At 42.0% G+C, this 23,437-nt stretch overlaps 1 protein-coding gene across 2 annotated transcripts; it reads left to right on the top strand.

Annotated features, from left to right (window-relative positions):
* Positions 1-633: 633 nt before the first annotated feature.
* On the top strand, positions 634-20,092 carry LOC139928305 (sodium- and chloride-dependent taurine transporter-like). 2 transcript variants are annotated; one of them, XM_071920794.2, is made up of 14 exons: positions 634-744; positions 7,135-7,364; positions 7,469-7,603; positions 9,434-9,668; positions 10,446-10,578; positions 11,534-11,668; positions 12,499-12,602; positions 12,744-12,868; positions 14,380-14,492; positions 15,712-15,849; positions 16,310-16,412; positions 17,031-17,131; positions 17,232-17,402; positions 18,203-20,092. In XM_071920794.2, exons 2-14 carry the CDS (start codon positions 7,136-7,138, stop codon positions 18,356-18,358), a joined length of 1,878 nt encoding a protein of 625 aa, XP_071776895.1. In that variant the 5' UTR covers positions 634-744; position 7,135; the 3' UTR covers positions 18,359-20,092. The 2 variants fall into 2 exon arrangements, with proteins under 2 accessions (XP_071776895.1, XP_071776894.1); XM_071920793.2 differs by lacking the exon at positions 634-744 and adding an exon at positions 4,103-4,212.
* The last annotated feature ends 3,345 nt before the right edge of the window (positions 20,093-23,437 follow it).

Raw genomic sequence — 23,437 nt, 5'->3', positions numbered from 1 at the left:
GTACAAGCCTTCACAAACATGAGAATGCCGCCTTTTCTACATAGTGTTTGGTTGCAGGATCCAGAGTTTACATTTAATTTTGTCCATGATAAAGTGTTGGCTATGATGTTCCCCATACTGCAAAAATACATCTCACGTGCTTCAGATTATATATATGGCAATATATACAAATAATTGCCAAAGCTGCAGGCTATTGTATGACATTCATTTCAGATTTCAGATTTCCTTCCTGTGCGTTGCTACTGGCAACATACTGTATATCCAAAATATATAATTTGACTAGTCATAATATAGCCTACGCTATTGCGAATGAATGTTATCTATATGTACATACATTGTTGGCTATTTTTGAATATTGTGATATCTCTACACATATTCTCAATAGCCTTGCCGCGAGCATTATGGATCATTATTATCAATGCTTCCATAAATTCAAGGTTATTCAGTCTTATTCCTCCGGCTATCCGGATCTTAAATCCGGTTTTACTGTTTTGTGCGAGTCACTAGTCGTTAAACTGTTAGGAAAATAAGGTGAAGGGCGGACGGGGGGAACCTGTCGCTTTAAGAATCAGGTCTCCTGTTGCATGGAGAAGCTGGTGATTTTCCACTCAAACTGATATTAAACGCGCACCAGCTCATAGAAACAAAGGTCACACAGAAAAATATCTCGATGAAATTATTTCATTCAGCGTTCAGCGTACAAAATAAGGAACAACAGGCAGCTCAATAAAACTAAGCTGACAGGTAATCCGGCATCTTCTTTACGTATCAAATGGGCTTACTGGGTATTGTTTTATTTGAAAACTATAAAAAATAAATATTAAATGATAGAAAACAATATGTAGACTACATGCTTTTAAATTGGCCGTGTACATATGTGTGATTTGAACAGGACAGGCTGTCAAACAGACAATTCCTTTGTTACAGTATTGTAAGGTTGGATAGTAGGTTGTGACATGCTGATTCATTTATTCGCTCTTATTTAGGCAACAGATAACAGACTTGTAAAGATTATCTCACTCTTTCTTTGAAGTGATGCTGTGTCCGAAATGATGCGTCTTACAGCATGATGTTAAGGCTAAAAACACACCCCGGTCTAAAAACGGCTATTGAATGAATTCCGTTTTCGCCTACTTTGAAAACAACTGAAGTAAATAATGTTTTTTTTCTCGCAGTTGTTGTGATAGCAGTGCAGCTTTTGCCTTTTAACCCCATTTCCTCCTCTAATAGTTGCTAAAGCTGCGAACCGTCTTCCTGTTTGATCATCTTTGGGCTGCTGACGGTTCACTGTCGGGCTTGACAGACATTTTTCTGATGTGGATGCAAATGGTTGGAATGGATTATTTATTGTCTTCTCAGCCTGTCTCTCTCTCCCCCACGTGTCTGTCCCGATACCCAATGAATGAATGAATGAATGAATGATGAATGAATGTCCATGTTTAAGGATGGGGACCGTGCGCCCTGGAGGAGGATGGGAGTCGGCTGGACTAGTTATGAGCGCCTAAGACGTTTACTAGGTTATGTCTTATGCTTAGTTGCACATACTTAACCTACTTCTGTTGTCGCCGCCCATCCAGTCTATGATTGATCGAGGCGTGTCCTTTAATAACCCCAAATCTGCCCTTTAGGTGAAACCAGAAGGTCGCGAAATGTATTTTAGGCGCTCTGTGCGCTTGATCTGTGTGATGGGTGGGCTATTCTCCCAAACTGGGAACCTCTGGAGCCAGCCTTATACATTCTGGGGACCCCCAGGAAGCTCCTCACAGACCTCTGGGGGTCCCCAGAATGTATAAGGATGATTGATCATAGGTTTCACCCTTCCAGCTGTTGTCACCTCGCCTACAGTATAAACATTTATTTCATTATTTATAATCTAATATCCTATAATCTAAGAACACAAATCTTCAATAGGGTTTAGAGTTAATAGTGTGAATCAATGTGAATCTACTTGACATGCAAAAGCTGGGGAACATCAATTTGTTTTATCTTATCAGTAACATTCAAATTGTCTGCCATAACCTATTCATAGACTAAAAATCATTCCATCCCTGAGACTGTGTCTCTGCCAAAATGAATTCAGCTTCTACTGTTTGCTTATTTGTTTGTTTTTTTGTTTGTCTGTCTATTCATTCATTTATTAAATCTATTTTTACATCAAGCGCCCAGCAGTGTGCCGGGACTGACAGAACATTATGTAATTTTATTAAGATGATTCTTTCTCGGGGAACCCTGTGACTGTGTTGGCTGACCTGCATTGTGGTCATGTGCATTGTTTTGGACACACTGTGAGAATTGTGTTAAATTAATCATTCATTCCACAATAATGTGTCACAACTGTACTGTTGTAGTCACTGGATCACAAGAACTGCTGTTGGGCTGCACCGTTACTTCCTGGACTGCACTCTTGTTTATTCCCTTTTAAGATACCAGTCACACACACACACACACACACACACACACACACACACACACACACAGAAAGTATGCTCCTCCCACACTCAACACACTTAACTCCACAGAGGTTTTCCTTTAAATTTGCCCTTCTTAGAGGCATAGATTGCAGAGCCAAGACAAACAGTCCAAATCCATAAATCGTTAACATTACATAATCAAGATTGTGCTGTTACCCAGCGAAGGGCTTTAGGGTGGGACTGGGTAAGGAGGAGAAATTATAGAAGAAAACACACAGTTGAGCCAACAATCACAATGGTTTAGACAAAATTTAATAAGAAGTAGAAGGGGAACAATGTCTGTTTTATTGGTAGTTAGAATATGCAGACAAGATCCTAAATCCATATCCAGTCCATATGTAACAGTAAAACACGTGTCTTTTTTTAGGAATCATTTGGCTTGTCGCAGGTTTTGTCTGTTGCTGTGAAAGACTCTGTCAGTTGTCTGAGATATGAGCAAACACAGTGAGGTGTCAATCTCTAACAGGGGCCGTGCCTTGCTTTTATTGATGTATATTTGGTTTGACTTCATGATATCGGATGATTCACAGTCACTGTATGAAATTGGATTTCTGTTGCAAGCATCTGCCCTCTGCCAGTTTGCAACACAACCCAAATCCCATGGCAACTCGCAGCGAAGCTTAGATGGTCTCCGTCAGATATTACATAACCAAAATTGTATACAGAGTGCGATGCTGACCAAAATAATTATGGATGATGACATCATGTAAAGTTAAGAGGTGTCAAAGGTGTCTGTGAGCAGCGATTAAGAGACAGCTTGTCACTAGCTGAGCCCCATCCCCCATTTAACTCTGCAAATCCTGTGGACAAATTTAACAGTTTTTAATTGACTCTGCCTTTGTCCAGCCATTGTGAGTTCTTTTTACAGTATAAGGTATCTAAACAGACCGCGGAGAACAGCAGGGAAGACACATTGCCTTATTAGGCATTGTTATAGGGTGATACTGTACGAGTTTACATTTCCCAGACAGCTCCCCACGTGTCGCGTCAGAATGGAGGACAATGATCCCAAATGTCCCTCGGACGCTTCCCGGTCGGCCCGCGCGCCAGCAATTATCACAGTATATTCATACATAAAAATAGTTCCCACGGAGACGTTTGGAAGTAGAGTTGTGATGTGAATTGACACACAGTCATAAGAGGCTGATTATGAAACCATGCTTCACATTCTAGTGCTATGTGAGTTTGTGAAAGTAAAAAAAACACTGAAACTCTGTACGGCTAACTCACTCCTGCCTGCAGTTCATCCATTTGAGCCAGATCATGATTTAAGACAGACAGCCCCCCCCCCCCCCCCCCCCCACACACACACACACAACTCCATGTTTGGGCCAGCCCACCCTTTCTCTCTGGCTGCCTTGTCTTCTGTTTCTGCAATATGAATAAGAGGTGTGTGTGTGTGTGTGTGAGAGAGAGAGAGAGAGAGAGAGAGAGAGAGAGAGAGGGGGTGAGAGACACATAGAGGGCATTGCACTCGGCCCCAGTCCCTGGCTGTGTGTATGTTTGTGGGCAGGGAGTGGGAAGTGGAAATTTACAGTCCCCACGTTAGTATCTGAGTTGTCTGTCACTGCGAGGCTGTGCCCAATCTCCACATAGGATTTAATTGTCTTTAGCCGGGGGGCGGGCCATGCTGTCAGCTCCACTTCTTGTGAACTGTGTTGGCATAAAGGCATTCAGTACAGAGGAATGGTGACAGCTGAGAGAGAGGCACCCTATACATAGTCGCAGCCATGAAGGAAATGTAAGTTTTCTAAATTGCTTTGCTGAAATTAAAAACTAAGATTTTTCTATGTCTGCATGTGTATAGTTTAGGGTTTTTCCCTCCTTGAGTGGATTTAGCAATTGTTGAATCATAAGCAGTTTAGTGTCTTGGGTCTCTTCATAAGTTAAAAGCTTAAATAAAATTCAGGAAGGCTGTGCTGTTTGGATGGCATCAAATACTGTACACTCTTTTGTTTGATTCATATCGACAGGATTCTTAAGTATAAACAGTGAGTGATTTAAAGTGAAAGAGTTGTTTCAATCAGGCTGATAGCAGTAGTGATGTGCTGGGATGGGTTATTTTTTTTTATAAAGGATAGAGCATTTCTAGTCAAGGGTGTCTGGGTCACATGGCTGATCCCAAGGACTGTTTGCCTTAAGTCTTATCCGACGGGCAGACAGCCTTCCAGCAGCGAGCAGGTGAAAGCACACTGAGCAAACAACAGAGAGGGGGAGAGCGGGATAGGGAGAGAGAGAGTGGAAGAGAAATAGAGTGGGCAAGAGCTGATCCAGTTATGTAATGAGGTTTGAGAGTGGAAAGCGGTTCAAGTTGACTTGTCATGCATAACAGAGTGAGGGGAAACCTAGAAAATGATAGAACAGAGTGTGCACAGAGTGACGGAGGGGAAAGCGGGTCCGCCGGGTACCGAGGGGGGGATTGTTGTTCAAGCATTCATTAAACGAAAAGACACAAAGTTTTGAATGGTGTTTTGAACGAGGAACGCGTTTTCCGTCAGTGGAGTCCAGATCCACTGGACTGTAATTGAGTTAGGAAGAGTGAGAGAATTCATTTAGATATGGCAACATTTCAAAATGTGTTGTTTTTTGGGGGGGAAATCTTCATCTGGTATTGTGTGGTGCCTGCTGGGAGAAGTGCCAGTTCCTGAATGCTTACTTTGATTGCTGCAGCGATTGTTACTCTGTATTCAGATTGTGTTATTATCCTAATTAATGTGCAAATATTTTCTTCCGCAGAATAGATAAAAGAATATGCTTGCCAGAATTTAATTTGTTTGTTACAAATAATATTAGAGTTATCAGTCTTCAGGGGTTAAAAATGTTACACTTTCGATTTGTTCTTAACAAAAAAACTTGAATTATATGGGGATTCAATGAGCAGCACAATGCAAATTTATTTTGGAGCCGGTAAGAGTACAAGGGAAGTCTTTGATGTTGCTCCGTTTCCATGTTTCTGCCAACTACTTTTCTGTCTGAACCGGCCTCAAAAGAAGAGGAAACCTTTCCCACTAGTATTACAATTAATTACATAGCTTACAATTAATCACAGGTTTTTTTTATTTGTCTTGTTTTATTCAGAAACATTCATTATATGCCAAGAGGAAGCTTAAATCACATTGGGTCTCGACATGTCTAAGTCCTTTCTTACACAGTTATTCCTGCCCTATTACGGTTTGAGTTCTTCGCTCCTCTTTGGCTCATACTGGGAAATGGGATACCTAAGTCAGTAATAACAAATCCTGTCTTTCTTGGAAAGGCGGTTTACAGTACAAACACTCTGTGAACTTAAGCTCTCGTATCTTCCGGAGCACAGCCAAGGCTTTGGGAATGCAGGGAGATATCTTCTTCTCTAAATTTGGATTACATTGGGCCAAGTCGTTGCTGATACTGTAGCATAAGGGAAAGTCGCTCAGTATAACATTTCATAACTTTCCTTCAAGTTCAGGCGAGGTCTCGCAGGCATGTATCGTATTCAGACATTCCCTTCCTTTTCCCTCGGTGACAATGAGCCTCCCGCTGAGTAGAGGACATTAAAGCAAAGTCCACCCTGAAACAGGATTTAAAGTGAGAAAACAGAGCCAGGTCTAGTCTGTTATAAAACCACAGATAGGACTTTGTAGCTGTTGTCCCCAGGCTGATTTTCTTCTCTTTTTTTCAGCTTTAGAAATGGCAGCACTTTTATAAAATGAAGATAATTTAGGCATAAAACCAAAAATATTCTATTCAGCCATAAAACCAGCACTAATTGGGGCGGCAGGGTGTCTTAGTGAGTGAGGAAGGTTCAAGCCTCTGCCCTGCCGAAGTGCCGTTGAGCAAGACACTGAACTGAGGGAGGCAAGCAAAGAGTGAATAAAATAAAAGATAATTCTGAATTCAGTTAGGGTGGACATTCCCCTAACATAATTTGCTTTTCCAATTTTTTTTTGCAATTTCCAAGTATTGTTTGTTTTTATGAAGTTTATTATTACGAGTTGTGCCTGATTAATGACAAGCACACTGCACAAGTTTTTAAATTTAATCAAGAAATTTAATCACAACACATTACCTTATGGAGTACCTTGTGATTGGTCCAAAACTATTGTGAAATATACTTTGGATTTCAGGGCTCTTATGAATAGAGGTACACTGCATAGACAGAAAAACACAATGAATAATTGAGCAGCGGGCCTCATTGCACCTCTTTACTCTGTTATGACTACAGTAGAAACTTACATTCAAAGTCCAGACGTCCACACTGACTGGTTTTGCTAGTGGACATAATAAATGATACATGTAATGCAACATTTGTTGTATTAACAGTGTGAGCTTGTTTGAATTTCCTTGTTCATAGCTGCAATTTTTATTTCATCTGCACAGGGCCTTTTTGTGCGTATACGTTTCATTTTTGAATACGCTTTTGCTTGCTATTTCAGCGTATATCAGTTACCCGAATGTTTCTCTAGTCTGAATGACCTCCATTCCTGAGTGGTGCAGATTAGCAAGATTAGCAATGTAGAACTGTATATCACACACACAATGGTTATACAGCACGTTGTAACACAATCAGGAGACAGCATTATCTCCCTAATGCTCCCTCCTATCTGTGTCTTATCCAGCTCACGTCTGTCTGTCTGTCTGTCTCCTTATTGCATCTACATATCTCTCCTCTTTCTGCCCTCCACAGCATGGCACAAAAAGAGAAGCTCCAATGTCTGAAGGATTTCCACAAGGACACCCTGAAACCTTCACCGGGGAAGAGCCCCGGCACGCGGCCTGAGGACGAGGCTGAGGGCAAGCCTCCGCAGAGGGAGAAGTGGGCCAGTAAGCTCGACTTTGTCCTGTCCGTCGCTGGTGGCTTCGTCGGTTTAGGAAACGTCTGGCGGTTCCCCTACCTTTGCTATAAAAATGGTGGAGGTAAGCAGCAGACATAGAGTATTAGACCAAAATACGGCCAGTGTACGGGGTAAAAAGTGTTACACTGTCTTGATGGGTTTTCTCTTTCTCTGTCCGTTACCCAGGTGCATTTCTCATCCCCTACTTCATCTTCCTGTTCGGGGGCGGCCTGCCGGTGTTCTTTCTGGAGGTTGCTTTGGGCCAGTACACCTCTGAGGGAGGGATCACCTGCTGGGCCAAGCTCTGCCCCATCTTCACTGGTCAGTCCACACACACTGTAGCACTGTACACATGCTCACACACACTAAGCAGGAATACCGGCTCTGCATCACAGCACCCGTCTTCCCCACCAAGAATATTGAATATCTCCCCTTGAGCGATGGCCTTGCTGGTCTGTACAGAAATTCTGCAGTAATGCAAGGATGTCCTGTCCTGATTTTCTGTCTGCTCCAGTCCAGTATTCAGTTGCCAGACTCTGTACAGACATTGTGTTCTGCTGAGGTTTCCCTCCCATTTTAATTGGACCACTCTTACTTCATTAGGCTGCTCTGTGTTGTGTAAAAGACATTACTCAGCACAGCTGAGGAGGAGCATTAGCACCTCCAAACTGAACATTTAGCAGAGACCAGCACCTCATGGAGGATGAATGGAATGAGTATATTTAGATTTGAATACCAACAACTGGCTTCAAATAGGGCATACACATATATATACGCATACACACACCCACACCCACACACACACACACACACACATACACACACAGATAAACATATGCACACACATGCTTGAAAAGCGCACACAAAAACATATAGTCATTCTTGCGCTTGCAGATCTGGGTGTGTAACGGATTGCTGAGTTCTTGGTTGCCATGGAAACAGACTAGGGAAAAAAATCACCTAACTCAAGTTGCCTAGCAATGGATACAGTCTCATGCAGCAGGTCTGCATAAAGGGGCAAACATCTTTGAAAACATGATGGCCTTTGTTTGACTTGGAGCCGCAGTGTGGATCCGCCTATTTTGTTTAGTTCAACTTTTCTCATAGGATATTGTTCGAAATAAACCTAAAAATAAACATATTATATATACAGTATATCAGCAAGATGTTATTTTACTGATACCATAAGACACCGTAGCGTGCTGCCAGTTCAGCACTGCAGGTAAGACTGACAGCTGAAGACATGTAAAGTTGCACCGCACCCCCAACAGCTGCCGCGACGCCCTTATTCATGTTCACACCAGACCTCACATGAATAGAGAGGAAACTGTAGGGAGCAGCTGAAGACAAGGACTGGGCGGCACCAGATCTCTAGCAGCTGCTGATGGTCTCTGCTATTCAAGGAACGCTCAGGCTGCCATCCGTCCATCTGGCAGAGCGTCCGTGGTGGAGGGAGAAAAGTCGTCAGGTGGTCGCAAACTGGCCTGTCGCGAGTAGCCGTTGTTTGTCCCCAGCCACGAGTGTTTTTATCACACAGGGAGAGCATGACTTCCCTCGCCACACACAAAGCTCTCACACGCACATACACACACTCATTCAGTCACACGCACACACACACACACCCCTGTCACAGGACTGACTTGTCTATCTGTTTGCATGTGGAATGTGGGAATGAGGAGGGGGAGAAGGGGAGGTTGACAGAGGTGATGAGTTTAAAAATACTCATGAGCAGTGGAAGAGTACAGGGGATTTCTGTGTCCAGGTTCGGACCAAAGTCATCTAAAAATAGCATACAAACACTAAGGTCATTATTACAGAAGAGAGCAGGCTCAAGCTAGGGAAGTTTCCCTTTTTTAAAAAAAAAAGAACTGAAAGAGTTAGTTGTTCTTTAGCCTCTTTATCTGTGTTAGTGGATATACACTGGCTTCAGTTCTTATGACTGTGAATCAGAGCCGGGGCAGTGCGTCAGTGTTTCCCATAGTGTGTCTGCTCCGCACTGATAGCTTGTTTTGAGGTTGTTTGGTACCTCTTTCCACATCAGTCATCCAGCTCTATTGCTCATCCAGCAGTTTCATTGACATATTTTATAAAAACACAAGGGTATCTTTTGTGAGTTTATAGTGAAATCTACTCTGTCTTTCTTGTGTCCAGGCATTGGCTACGCCTCCATCGTGATCGTATCTCTACTGAACATCTACTACATTGTGATCTTGGCCTGGGGACTCTACTACCTGTTTCAGTGCTTTCAGCCTGAGCTCCCCTGGGCAAAATGCAAGCAGCCCTGGAACACAGAAAACTGTGTAGAGGACACAGTCCGCAAGAACAAGACCCTTTGGCTAGCAGCCAATATCACCAACTTTACCTCCCCCGTCACTGAGTTCTGGGAGTGAGTATTCACTGACAGCAGGGCTAGCTCCATTGTGTCACACACACACACACGCGCACTACACGTGTAATATACACGCTTGTACACACGCCAGCACATCCACTTGTTCTCTGCACCCACAAAAGGGCAGCGACATAGACATAAACAAATATACAGCAGTCAAACCACTTTACCTTGCTTGCCTAAATATGTTTGAACAGGCACATTTCCTGCAAAAGGAACAGTTTACTTTTATAAGCACTTTTAGTTCCCTGACACTGGGTTGACTTCACGTGTACATATCCGTATTTAGAAAGGTTATTATCCAAATGGTGGATAATGGTTATTATCCAAATCCAAGCAGTGTCCAACTAAAATACCAACTCCAAATCTTTTTTCATTCACTTTTTATGTTACATGTTAGCATTTGATGATGACAATTCATCAGGATCTGTAGTATATGAAGTGTTTATGCTTGATACAGACTTAGAGCTTCCAGCTTCAAATAAGTAAACCAGAACACTTTCCACCTTCTCTTTAAGACAAAAAGTATATTGATGAAAACTGGAGCTCAGGACGGCACAGAATGGCAACAGCCATGTGTCTGTTTACCTAACATTTTTATTTACCTTATTTTTAATTAGCCTCTTAGATAATGAACCCATTGTTCCTGTTAGATATCACAGAACCTACTTTCTGCAATGTTTTTGAAATTGTTGCTCAGTCTGTCTGTTCTTTGAGTCTGCCTGCTCCCACAGGCTGCCATTAACCTGTTATGTGGGTGTCTGTCCTGTGTAGACGCAACGTCCTGAGCATCTCCACTGGGATCGAGGACTTGGGGTCCCTGAAGTGGGACCTGGCCCTGTGTCTCCTGGCAGTGTGGGTTATCTGCTTCTTTTGCATCTGGAAGGGAGTCAAGTCCACTGGGAAAGTGAGTTCTGTGGTGTAGAAACATCCTGTGCTTGTTGTGTTGCCTGGATGCTGCTTGGCCTGCGCTTTACCCTGACAAGCCAGTGATGAAGCACTGTTGCTCGCAGAAAACCTAAATGTCTGGAGGCCAAGTTAATTTGTTTGATTTAGATGCGCAAGCTGCTGCACTGTACTGGATGTTACGTTTTGGCCAGACTCACTGTCGACTGTATACAGTTGACTGCAGCTCCTTAGTCCTCTCTCTGTTTCTGTTAGCGGGACAGTCTCTGGGCCTTAGCCAGCACCCCGGAGGAACCACATGAGAGAACTGTGTGGCTTGAGAGCAAACTGATCAGCTTTCTCCTCTGTGAACGGCTTCATAAAGACTTATTTGTGGTTTATTTTCCTTATTTAAACACAAGGTTTATTGTTGTAAAAAGTGTGCCTTAAATCTTTACTCTAACACCTTATCCTTAAACACATATCAGTTCAGAAAGTGATACTGCTTACCTTTTTGGTTTAGTGCCATATTGCAGAGGAGAGAGGAGATGTCATGCACTCTAGGTCATCAGTCAAACTCAAACCCAAGTCAGGACTACATGGTATGCTCATAAGTCCACTGATTCACAGAGCACCTATAGTTTTTTGTCATGTTGGCGGCTGCTTCTTACCTGATGGTGCAGTTTTTGTATTGATTGTGTGACGAATTGGTAGTAAACAATCACTAACAACACTGAATTAATCATCTCAGTACATGATGAGTGAACAAAAAACAGTTTGCAGGCAGCTGTAAAACTGTTTCTCAACCTATCACTGAATCACATAACAGGATTTTAATATTGTATTTCTCCTGCAGTGGAAAAAAGTGTTGCCCAAGTGTTAGAAATGGCAAATTGGAGAGGAAAGGGTTTACCACAGGGAGAGTCAAATGCAAGTCTTTACTTGTTTTTGGCTAATAATGGTTTTGTCCTGTCTAGGTGGTGTACATCACGGCAACTTTCCCATTTGTCATGCTGATTGTGCTGCTGGTGCGTGGGGTGACCCTGCCTGGGGCAGCTGAAGGGATCAAATTTTACCTTTACCCTGACCTGAGCCGCCTGCAGGACCCAGAGGTAGGATCTAAAACTCAATACTTCCCCAGTCCTCTTCCTCTTTTCTCTGACACAGCCCCCTAATCAGCCCAAATATCCCCTTACAAATATATCAATCACATGTCTCTGTCTCCAGGTAGCCAGAATGTGGAAGAATCTTTATCATTGTGGTCTAAATGCAAAAAGAGGTTTAAATGCAAGGCTCCCAAGGCTCTTTTGTTCTTTTTTTTTGTTACATAACTCAATTAGATTGATTCTCAGGAGTGGTCTGCATAACGACAAAAGACAGTAAACATGTCTCCATTGGCAAGTCCCCATGCGTCCCATGGAAATATTGAGGCTTTGAAAGCAATGAGTTTTAACTATGCCTTATAGAGTACATGGGATTCATGAGGTTTCCAATAAGATTACCGCAATTTCACCATTATATCCTGCTCAAGAGCTAAGGGTACCGTATCTACCATCACCTAAATTAAATTTGCTATTTCTGATGTTTTCTGTTCAGGCACGAGTCTTTGCAAAAGCCCTGCTGTTGCGGAAAGTGCTGTGACTGTTATTGCATTGCAATTCAATTTGATTAGTGGTCGCAATATGTTTAATCAAGATCTTGTTTTCCCAGTGTTAACAATCATTTGTACATTTGATCAGCAATCTATAAAGAGCTCATGATAAAATTTCCAAAATAGTAAATTCAATTTAACCCCAAATCTCATTGGGCAAAAGGTTAATCTAATCTAATCTGAAGAACACTGTGAAAATCAGTTGCTAATAGAGATCTCCGTGGGGACTTGCTATTCAAACAGACGATGAACTCTGCCTCTTTGCATCTGCTTTCACCGCTATCACCTCAGGTATGGATTGATGCGGGAACCCAGATTTTCTTCTCCTATGCCATCTGCCTGGGGGCCATGACATCTCTGGGGAGCTACAACAAATACAAATACAACTGCTACAGGTGAGTTGTGTTTCACGGGGCAGTGGGGCTGTAGTAGTGACAGCAACACGTGTCAGAGACGGATGCGTGAAAAAAAAAAAAATGGGAACTTCGGTTCCGCCTGTGTTAATTAACAACCTCCATGACATATGTGTGACATAGGGACTGTTTGCTGCTGGGAGGCCTCAACAGCGGTACCAGTTTTGTGTCTGGCTTCGCAATATTTTCCGTCCTGGGCTTCATGGCACAAGAGCAAGGGGTGGACATTGCCGATGTGGCAGAGTCAGGTACGAGGGTCCAAGGTGATGGTGGCAGTGATGGTGGGCACTGCTGCCAAACAAAGACAAGAAACAGACAATTGGAAACTGAGAAGTGAATTAGTCCAACAACAGCAAATTTTAACTGAAGGGAAAAAAAACTTGAAACATTAAGTTTCCGAAACGATGATGCTGAAATGTAGAGGTATCGGCAATTGCACACTCCTTGAATTAAAGCCTCAAAGAAACAGAATTGTTGCTTTGGTATGATCTATGTTCCACCTCTTCTGAGGACAGATTAGACTGCCTTGGTCAAGACGTGCTGTGTGTTTTAGCCACCGCTGCACAATGAACTGCAGGGTTTAAGAGCTCCTGTATTGGGTCTTCATCATTATTACAGGTGCACCATACACAAAGGCACCCGGTGTCCTCATGTCCCACGTTCAAGTTGACCATGTCATTCAGTAGCTTTACATGCTTTGACGAGGGGACATTCATAAGAAGGTTGGCACCGTGAGGATTTACAGTATCCGGCTAATGCTACCACAGTAGTCTCTGCAGTCTGTTGCAAAAGAGCAACAGAAGTGGCACTCTTTACAGTGTCAAGTTTGTCCGCAATAAAAATTGTGTTGGGTCATAAAGTATGCTGTGCTCTCCGCCAGTGATATTTCTGACCAACAGCGTTGCACTGTAAGCCCAGTTGTGTAACAAGCTGTGGATCTCCTGAGGTGGACGCCATCGGTTCTGTTTCTGCCTTCCTTGATACTCTAAGTGGACTTTGAAGGAGATGCGTCTTCTTTCAGCATGCTCGCTCTGTTCAGTCAAAATTAAACCCCTGGCTATCTTTAGACTGGAACTTGAATCTTACGATGTAAAGTTAAGCTACTCTATGGCTGTATGACAATGACAAGTGTACAACACTGAAATGGCATGTTAACGTGTGCAAATCCTTTATTCATTTGTTTCCCATGATATTTCATCATATATGCAAATACAGGAACGAAATTCATAAATAAAACCATATTGTGCATTGAGTAATTACATGCATTTTGCCCAGCTGTACGATTCAGTCACTAGTTTATGTGATTGCTGACTTTGTGTCTAATGCTCTTATTACATCCTGTTTGAGTTAGTTCATGGCTTTGCTAAAAACCTCATCTGCTTTGTTAATATTTGTCCTGCAAGTAAACATGTACAGGGTACTAGAGAATGACAAAACACTGCGAGGAGCTTTTTTTTTTTTCCTCTTTGGAGAATGTTTTCCTCATAGCCACTCAACACATAGGGCCAACCACCAGGCAGCTTTTAGTCAACATCTCTCAACGGTTGGCCAAGTTAGAATATCTTTCCTGTAGACAATATGAATAATGAATGTGAATATATTTCCTGTAGAATATTGCCAGTGCCTCTGCTGAGCCTCTCTAGCACAGCATTTACGCTATCTTTTTTGATCCCCTTATGTCGTCCAAGCTGAAATCAGACAGATAGGTTAATTCTGCCCTCTGCCCCTTCTCCCCATCCCCTCTCTTTTCTCCTTCCAGGTCCCGGCTTGGCCTTCATCGCCTACCCCAAGGCTGTGTCCATGATGCCGCTGCCTACCTTCTGGGCTGTCCTCTTCTTTATCATGCTGCTGCTTCTGGGCCTCGACAGTCAGGTCAGTGCGTGTTATGCTACGTACAGAATATTTGGTGGGTATAGCTTTACATAGACCCTTGGGCCTCCAGGGGTAATGTAGGGCGCTCCCGTCACACCCAATGTGTAAAACAGATTTAGTGCCTCTCTGATCTACATCTAACGCCTCCAACATCTCAGATAACTGACAGACTAGAGAAGCAGCCCAACAGTCTATACAGTATTTCAAACCCAGCCTATTCCCACAGAGGTATTTTACTACCACACTTGACTGCAGCGAGTGAGGATCGAGGTAGGAACGTTGCCCTTTAAGATCACAAATGATGTTTTGAGAAGCGAATGAATCAGCGCTCGACATTTTAGCTGGCAGAATCTAGCCATCTATCTTTGATCTGGAGGTTCGCTCAGCGGCGCAGAGCGTTGATTAAGACAAGATAGTCTGAAGAGACAAAACACAAGTGTACACCAGAGGGGTTCTCCCGCTATCACATTTCCTGCTTCCAAGTGTAATTCTACTCTTGTGCTAACTCAGTCCCGCACATGGCCAACTACTCATCTCAGCCAAATGCGAGATCAGGACGATGCTCTAAATTTGAGCACATGTAAATACTCATGCAGGCGCGGCTCTTTCCACGGGAGAGTATAGCGCCAGTGAGTGTGAGTGTGGGCCCACTTTTTGACCATAAATTTCATGCAGATCAGTAGAGCTGAATGCAATATTGTTATCATCGCTCACACATACATGCCATTGCTATGTGAGGCGTGTTTGTCTGATTTTGCGCAAAGAAAAAAAAGAAAAGAACAAAAAACACATGTTCTTGGTGTGTGCTCATAAAGACTTTGCTGGATCAGAGTCGTGGGACTTGAACAAGCTTGGTATTGAATTATTCAGTTTATGGCATGGACTGTGTAAGGGGCAGTGAAGTGGAACAGGAGAAAGTGAGAGAGGAAGAGAGAGACAGAGGCAGACAGAGAGAGAGAGAGAGAGAGAGAGAGAGAGAGAGAGGAAAGACAGAGACTCACTGTTGTTTTGTTACTGTTATGTCTTGCTAGCAAGAGCCAGTGTTCTAGAGAGGAGCGCTGTTTAAAGTCTCATTACTGCCCAACAAAGACAGCACTCATTCTCTAATCACTGGTTTGTAGAGGCAAAACAAGAACTGCATGTAGAAAGAAAGAGACATTGACTTTTTTGTTTTTTTTCCCCCCTTCTGAGAACTTAATGGTTGCTTTTGTCCCTACAGTTTGTTGAAGTGGAAGGACAGATCACCTCCATTGTGGATCTGTATCCATCCCTCCTAAGGAAGGGTTACCGGCGAGAGATCTTTATAGCTGTCATGTGTTCCATAAGCTATCTCCTGGGACTTGCCATGGTAACAGAAGTAAGTTCACCAACAGTAACTCTGCACTGTTACTTCTTGCTTATCCTGTTTAGAAAAGAAAAAAAAAGAGAGTTGATGCCTTCGGATCAACACGAGAGATAACACCACAGACTTTCCACTTGCCTTTTTGGCTGCTGCATTGTTACGACCAAATATGGTTTTCTACCACACTCGCCACTCGCATCCTGTGTGTTTGACATCATGAATGGAACAATTCGGAATGCCGTTTTCCGTTTAGCAATTAACCGTACTTCACTGACGTTTCAGCACCTGTTGAACTCTACCACTGTTGGCAGAGAGCCAGCATTCTTGTGTATCACTCTCCCTCTTTTTTCCCCACCGACACCCCCACCCACTCTGCCTTTACTTTATGCCCCCTCCCTCCCCCTCCTTCTCTGTGACTTTTCTTTCTCCCTGTACATGTCTGAGACGTAATTTATGCTGTTTTCTCTCCTTTCAGGGTGGCATGTATGTGTTTCAACTCTTTGACTACTATGCAGCCAGTGGTGTGTGCCTTTTGTGGGTTGCATTCTTTGAATGTATCGCTGTAGCCTGGGTTTATGGTAAGTGAAACGATCTCGGCTTTGTAACAAGTCGCTGCAAAGCGTGTCATTAGTCAAAGTAATGATCCCAGAGAGTTAAAAACAACACAAATGATCTCTATGGCGGTAAACAAAGGTGCCCTTGTGGTTCTTTCCATGTCAATAGTAAATAACTTCAACTGGCTTCTGGCACAGGCGTTGTGGGCGTTTTACATAGAACAGTAGCACCTCTTCACAGTGACCTTTTTGGTGGAGGAGAACGAGGCTCTGTGTACTACATGCCACTTTTGGAAGCATTATTTTATCACTATTATAATAGTTGCTATTATTATGCATACTTTTGAATGAGGCAATAATATCACATAGAAGCTGGCTCCATTTCATCACAGACAACAGGGAGATTGTTGATACCATGACATGTGACCCTATGGAAACTTATGCTGCAGTTTAGGGCAGACAGAGAGCGATGGGGGTAGCGCAACCCGCTCATTTCCAAAGGTAGATATGAGGGTCAGTCAACAAAGGAGGAGCTGCTTCCAAATCGATGGCGTTTCGTCATGCAATATTCATCATGCTGGCCAACGCTGCAGAAATGCATGCCATTACTCACACCCTCCCTGCTCTCTTTCTGTCGGGTAGGAGTCGATAATTTCTATGATGGAATTGAGGATATGATTGGCTACAGACCAAATGCGTGGATGAAATGGAGCTGGACCATCATCACTCCTGTCCTCTGTATGGTGAGTTTCAACAGCAATTTCAGTGTTTTTTTTTCTTACATTCATGCAGCTTATTCATAAAGAGACATCCTGTACTGAACGGCGTGTGTTTGCCTCCCAGGGTTGCTTCGTCTTCTCCCTGGTGAAGTACAAGCCCTTGACCTACAACAAGGTGTATGAGTACCCCGACTGGTCCATCGGCCTGGGCTGGTCTTTGGCCCTAGCCTCCATGATCTGCATCCCCATGGTGATGGTCATCAAGATCTTGCAGTCTGAGGGACCCCTGATCGAGGTAGGCTGACACGACCCTCCTGTGGTTCACTGCAGGGGGTAAACAGATCTGTTTTGAGCCAAGAATGCATGAACATGGTGTATATAGTGAAGAATCTGTCGCATATATGTGCAGCTGCGTGGCTCGAATGATTTTACACACACAAATCTGCCCAATAAAGCTAAAGAGCAGTAACTTATAAGACCAAGACAGAGTGAAACTGAGAAAAATTACGTGGTCTTCATTATCTCCTGTCCTGACATAAGGATTCTTGGTAGTGGTGGTTGGTGGATAATATTGTTTAGCAGCATCTATGGGTCTAAGTCCCCATGAAATGAACTCCCATTACTTTTACTTTCTTGAGTATCTTTCATGGTGACCTCATGCTACACCAGTAGGCATAAATATACTATAGATTTCTAACCAATAAACCAATTTTTGAACAATCCCGCCCCTCCGCACCCTTCCCATCAAATAAAATTGCCTTTCTCTCCCTGACTCATTCCATTGGTTTAGACTTTTTGAATGATCCCTCCCCATGTTATGTCCTGCCCCAACATCCTGTTTCAACAGGAAATTAATCAAATCAAGAAGTTAAGATGCCATTTCATGAAATCCCTTTACATGAAATCTAAACTTGTGTTTGACCTTTGAAAAACACAAAAAATAGTGACTGCTGTTTACCTTTGTAGGGCAGAACTGTAGATGTGATATTTGATGATGTATGTTTACAGTAATTTTACACCCTTTACTGCCCCAGTTTCTAACATTATCACCAACAATCTCTCGTCTCCTCTCTGTGTCTCCTTCCTCGCCCACAGAGGATCAAAGCGGTGGCAGCCCCAGCGAAGGGAGGCGCGAGCTCTCGCCCCAAAGAGTACAGCCTGAAGGGCAGCGAGCTAACACAGCCCCTGGACCCAAATGGGAACAATGGCTTGATCAAGCCCACCCACACCATTGTAGAAACAATGATGTGAGCGCTCTCTGTGAGAGGAATAAGATTGACGTGCTTTCTGTGTTATTATCATATTTGCTAACTTTGATAGTGGTAGGTTTACATTGTCCTATATATTCGCACTAGAAATATTCTGGTTTGGTTTCTATGAAGAGAGTTATATATTGTTGTCATTTTTTTTTTCTCAATATTTTTTTTATTTTTTACTATATCGTTGTTGATGTTGTTACCATTGTTGTTGCTGTAGTTGGCACTGATCTCAGTTTAGGCAGTATTTTGAGATAGAACATGTTGTTCTATGTTTACTACCTTTCTGTTGATTCCGGAGAGATGAGGAATTTGCTTTTTGGTATGATAGAAAAAAGATAAATTCTCACGTATCATAAATTCAGTAAACTAAACGTGTAACTAAATGTGTAACAGGTAGCAAACTTCTAAGATGATGTCCTCACGTTTCTTGCGGCAGTATCCTTGCCCAAGCTAATTTCTAATCTCTTGTTGTTGTCGTTCGTCTTGAGCTGCAATTGAATGTACCTCCGCTAGCGGCGGAAGCAAGCCACTCACATCTCTTGGTAGAGTACATATCCATAACATGTAGGCTGAATATTAGGTGGCAATATGCAGTGTATATAGTTAAACTTGCATGACATCCTTTAAGTTGCTAAACAAGGCCCTGGCCAAATACTGTAAGAAATGCATTCAGAAGAGAATCTGTCTCCAAAGAAGGTGGAAAAGATGATAGGCGGAAAACAGCTAGGGCAAGAAAGAGGAAGAAAGGAGAAAAGGGAAGTGGCATTTTAAGAGTATTTGTACACTGCCTCCGACTACCACAGTCCGTCCCAGTGCATTTATTGAAACCTCTCTTTGCACTTTATATGTTGAGTTTCACCTTTATTGTAGTATTTGTTATTATTATTGTTGCAAGATATTGCAATTACATTTGCAACACATTTCAGGAGGAAATATTTTTAGCTTCTAACTTTTTGATATCGTTAACTTTGATATATATCTAGAGGATTACGTGTCTCCTTGCTAAGACAATGAAAAAAAAATAGACGTTAGAAATTTGACATCAAATGTTCTGGTTCACGATTAGTGAGATCTGTGAGAACCTTAACCTCATAAAAGTAAAAACATAACTAAATGCTTTTTTTCTAAAAATTCTGAAAGCTCTCTCCATTGTGCTCATTTCAATAGCAGACATGCTCTGTTAAATATCTGTATCATGCAAAACTACCACTGGATTCTAGTTTCTCATGTTCAGTTTAGGCAATTGTATTTTAAAATTTTAATTGTTTGTAAATCACATATGCCTTTTTGTAACCATTTTATACTGTGCATCGTATGAACACTATCACTGACTTATTTTTCTGAAAACTGTCAGCAATTTGTATTCTAAATATTGATTATTGTGAGCCTGGATGAAATTTTCAGTGTGCAATATTCATCGAAGAAATGGCCTTCTCTGCTCTTTCAAAATTCTTTATCAAATTAAAAAATTATTTCGATATTCCATAATGTGAGTAACAACTTTGCAAAATTAAAGACTAAATCAGTGTGGAATTTTTATCCCAAAGCATGTACAGGAGCCACCACAGTACAGTGCTGCTTTGTCAATAAAAATCTGGTGTTACGAAAACAAGCTCTTGCAAAATCAAAGTGTACCAAAGTATTTTTGTCTCACATTTTTCCCCTTTGAGATGCACATTGCATCATATCATAATAGATTAAAAATAAACATCTTTTTCTTTAGATTTATTTGTGTTAACAATTCATTTATCCCTTAAATATTAGTTTCCCTGCCCCGGTTCCTCTTCCTCTGCATCTTGCACAGCTTTTCTAATCAGAAAGAATGTGTGTCTGATGTATAATATAATATTCAAATTATGAGGCTAAAACAATTATGACCTGGTAACGGGGTTACCAGCATCTTTTGAAAATTTGATTTTCATTCTAACCATAATAATCATCACATTTGCTTCATCACATAGATGAAGCTCAGTGCCATGGAGCATTTTGAGAGCATCTTACTTCCTTAATGTGATGTATTTCCTGTTGAAACAGGATGTTGGGGCGGGACATAACGCAGGGAGGGAACATTCAAAAGAGTAAACCAATGGGACATCCGCTAGGGAGAGAAAATCAGTTTTATTTGATGGGAGGGGTGGAGGGGCGGGATTGTTCAAAAATCTGTGATGGTTTTATTGGTTGGAATTTTTAAATACGCTTCCTGGAACACGATGAAGTCACCACTAAAGATTTTTCGCTTTCCAGGAAGTGAAAGTAATGAGATTTTGATATAAAAATACGAGAAAATGAATAGTAATAGTTGTATGGTATGATAGAATGAGCTAAAAAGGCAAAAGAGTCATTTTTCGTTTCAGTTTGACTTTAAGTGATAGCTGAGGAGTTCAGCAGCCACTCCTTTAACTGTCTTCACAGCCATGACACCACAACTACATATCACTTATGTAGGATACTGCAGCTCTGAACTCTCAAAGATGACTTGTGACTGTACAGTAACATGTATGTGTGAACACACGCAGGGTAAAACACGTGAACGGCCCCTCGGGTTGAGAGATACATGCAGTGAAACAGTGGAAGCGCCTCTTGGCAGCAGAAGAACCACGCCTCTATGTAGAAGTACAGTCTCTTTAACTTATATCCTCTGCCTTTTACCAACACTATTCCCACTAATCAGACACTGCCAAACTTTATTTACATTGCACCCTGACTTTGTTCTGCCTCTAGTGTTATGTAACTGCTTTCCCCCTTTCAACCTTGATCAATAAGGTCTATTTTGAGTAAGCGCTGCTTCTCCGAATCACAATACAACTTGAATCCAGCCCTGAAATAGCCAACTATATTTATTTGAACTCACGTCCTCCTGTGAAGGCCGGCCCTCACCCCCCTACCCCCACACCCCCACCCACCCCAGGTCCCTGTGACAGCTCATTGACACTTGTGGTAAATGTTTTTGGGTGTCTCTCCCGCCATCAATCCAACGGCCCCCAGCAGGTGGAAACAACACTGACATCTCACCCAGATGGGACGGCTTATTTGGGCATGTCTCTGGTATAAAGAGTAGAAGGACTGTGGGCATTGTAAAGCATGTTTAACATCAGCTGACACACTCAATCACACTGGGAACAGAACTACCAAAAGCTTAAGTAAATAATAAAAACCTCCAACAAAAACCCAAACGTTACACACAAGTGTTGACACAATCTGTGGGTCAGTGTGGGGAATCTACCTGGGGCGAGCCAAGTTAAACAGTGCACTGCTGAAACAAAGCAACTATTGTTTCATAGCTTTATTTTCATAAAAAGGAATACATTTCTTAGTTTAAAATAAATTAAATAAAAATAACAAAAATAAAATAATATCCTATATATCTTACAAGTTCCTCTGAACTGATTCCTGACTAAGTATATTCATGGTTACATCAGGGACGATGTGGAGGTAAACCAAAAAAATATATATATACAGACACATTCATTATCACAGCTTACATAAAGAAACTACACGTGCATGTAAATAAAAAATAAAGCACTGTATACCATGAGGGAGACATTGTACAGTAAAATAAATGTACAGTACAGCAGAGTAAAATAATATGAAACCCTTAAAAATAGGCCTTTGTGTACAACATGACATTTAATAGACAAGTCTGGGAGCAGAATGGCAAAAAGTTACAGTCCCAAGGATTAATAAGCATCCAAGGCTGCTCTAGATGGGACAGTGCGACTCTGCGCTATCTCACAACATCTTTACATCAGCCGATACATGAAATGAAACAAATCATCTTATTTCCACTGAGGCAGCTGGGTAAGCAGGCCAGATTTGTTACGCAAGAGCTTTATAAAAACACATAATGTCATGATAAAAAGGGAACACTCTCACAAAGTTTCTATTGGAGCCAGACAGAGATTATTCCAATTTTTTTTTGTTTCGTTTTTTTTAAATCAGGAACAGTGACAACGTTCTGTTTAAAGACAAACCCTATGCATGCTTAACATGCTTATAGACATGGTAGGAAAAAACAGCTACTGTAGAGAAGAAAAAACGAATTGATACTTAATCCAAGCATATGCGGAGTCAGGCCTTTAAAGTATGAATGTGTTTCAAAGAAAACAAGGAAATCATTCATTATTGAAAATTGAAAAGGCATTTCATCCCACATTTGGCAAGACATGTGATTCACTTAAAGAACCATCAGTGAAAGACCAGACACTAATCCATAGACTCACTGCTACTGTCATTCTAAGTCGTTCTGGTACGTTGGCCTTACGCAATATGTTTACATACAGGCAGCCTCAGACAATGAAAGTGAAAACATGACAAAGTGAAAGGGAGACTTTGACCTCTGGAACATAATGGGGAGATTTAAGTGTCAGGGGAAAGCAAACTTGCGTGTAGAAAAACAGAAAAGTAAAACTTGCAGGCAAAAAAAAAAAAAAGGTGTGCAAACAGTGATTCAAAGAACCTTGTGTAAAATAAAAACTGGCAACTATCAGTACCTTTGCAATAATATGACTCAGTGACAACCGTTTAAAAACAGAACGGGACAAGTCCGTTTTCACAAACATTCCTGACGTTAAGATACAAGGGGCTCTAAAATAGTTTATGATACTTGGCAAGTAGCAGTGAGCATTCCATCTACTATTTGGAGGCACTGTCCCGTCTCTGGGGCAGGCAGCGTGGGGTGGTGGGGGGTGGGGGGTAGGGGGGGGTGAGCCTGGAAAGGAGGGCAGTGAGCCAAGACATGGCTGAAATAATAACCCAGCGCAACATGCCTCCAACCTGGAGTCCACCGACACCCTGTCTGTGTGTGTGTAGTATGCATATATATAGCATTATGTGCATCTTTTTGTGTTTGTGCATCTCTTTGTGTGGCAACAGAAACCATACAGGATCAATTTCACACATTGTGCTTAATGTTCCTTCAGTAAGAACATAAACCCCATTAAAGCAAAAAGTTTCAAAATTTATGCAGTGTGTGTGTGTTGTGTTTGAATTTCTCCCAAACTGAGGCGTGTGTGTTGTCGTCCTGGCTAAGTCAGAAGCTATGACTCCCTTGTTATATAACTCCGCATGTGGC

Source organism: Centroberyx gerrardi, chromosome 14, assembly GCF_048128805.1.
Source record: "Centroberyx gerrardi isolate f3 chromosome 14, fCenGer3.hap1.cur.20231027, whole genome shotgun sequence".
NCBI classification, from domain to species: domain Eukaryota; kingdom Metazoa; phylum Chordata; class Actinopteri; order Beryciformes; family Berycidae; genus Centroberyx; species Centroberyx gerrardi.
The sequence above is the reverse complement of the archived record's forward strand: the minus strand, read 5'-3'. Positions and strand labels throughout refer to the sequence as shown.

What these genes read in the sequence shown, in the direction of transcription:
- LOC139928305 (XM_071920793.2), top strand. An exon ending in GAGTCAAGTCCACTGGGAAA is followed by an intron (nt 10,579 to 11,533) that starts GTGAGTTCTGTG and finishes TGTCCTGTCTAG; the next exon opens with GTGGTGTACATCACGGCAAC. An exon ending in TTCTGGGCCTCGACAGTCAG is followed by an intron (nt 14,493 to 15,711) that starts GTCAGTGCGTGT and finishes TTGTCCCTACAG; the next exon opens with TTTGTTGAAGTGGAAGGACA.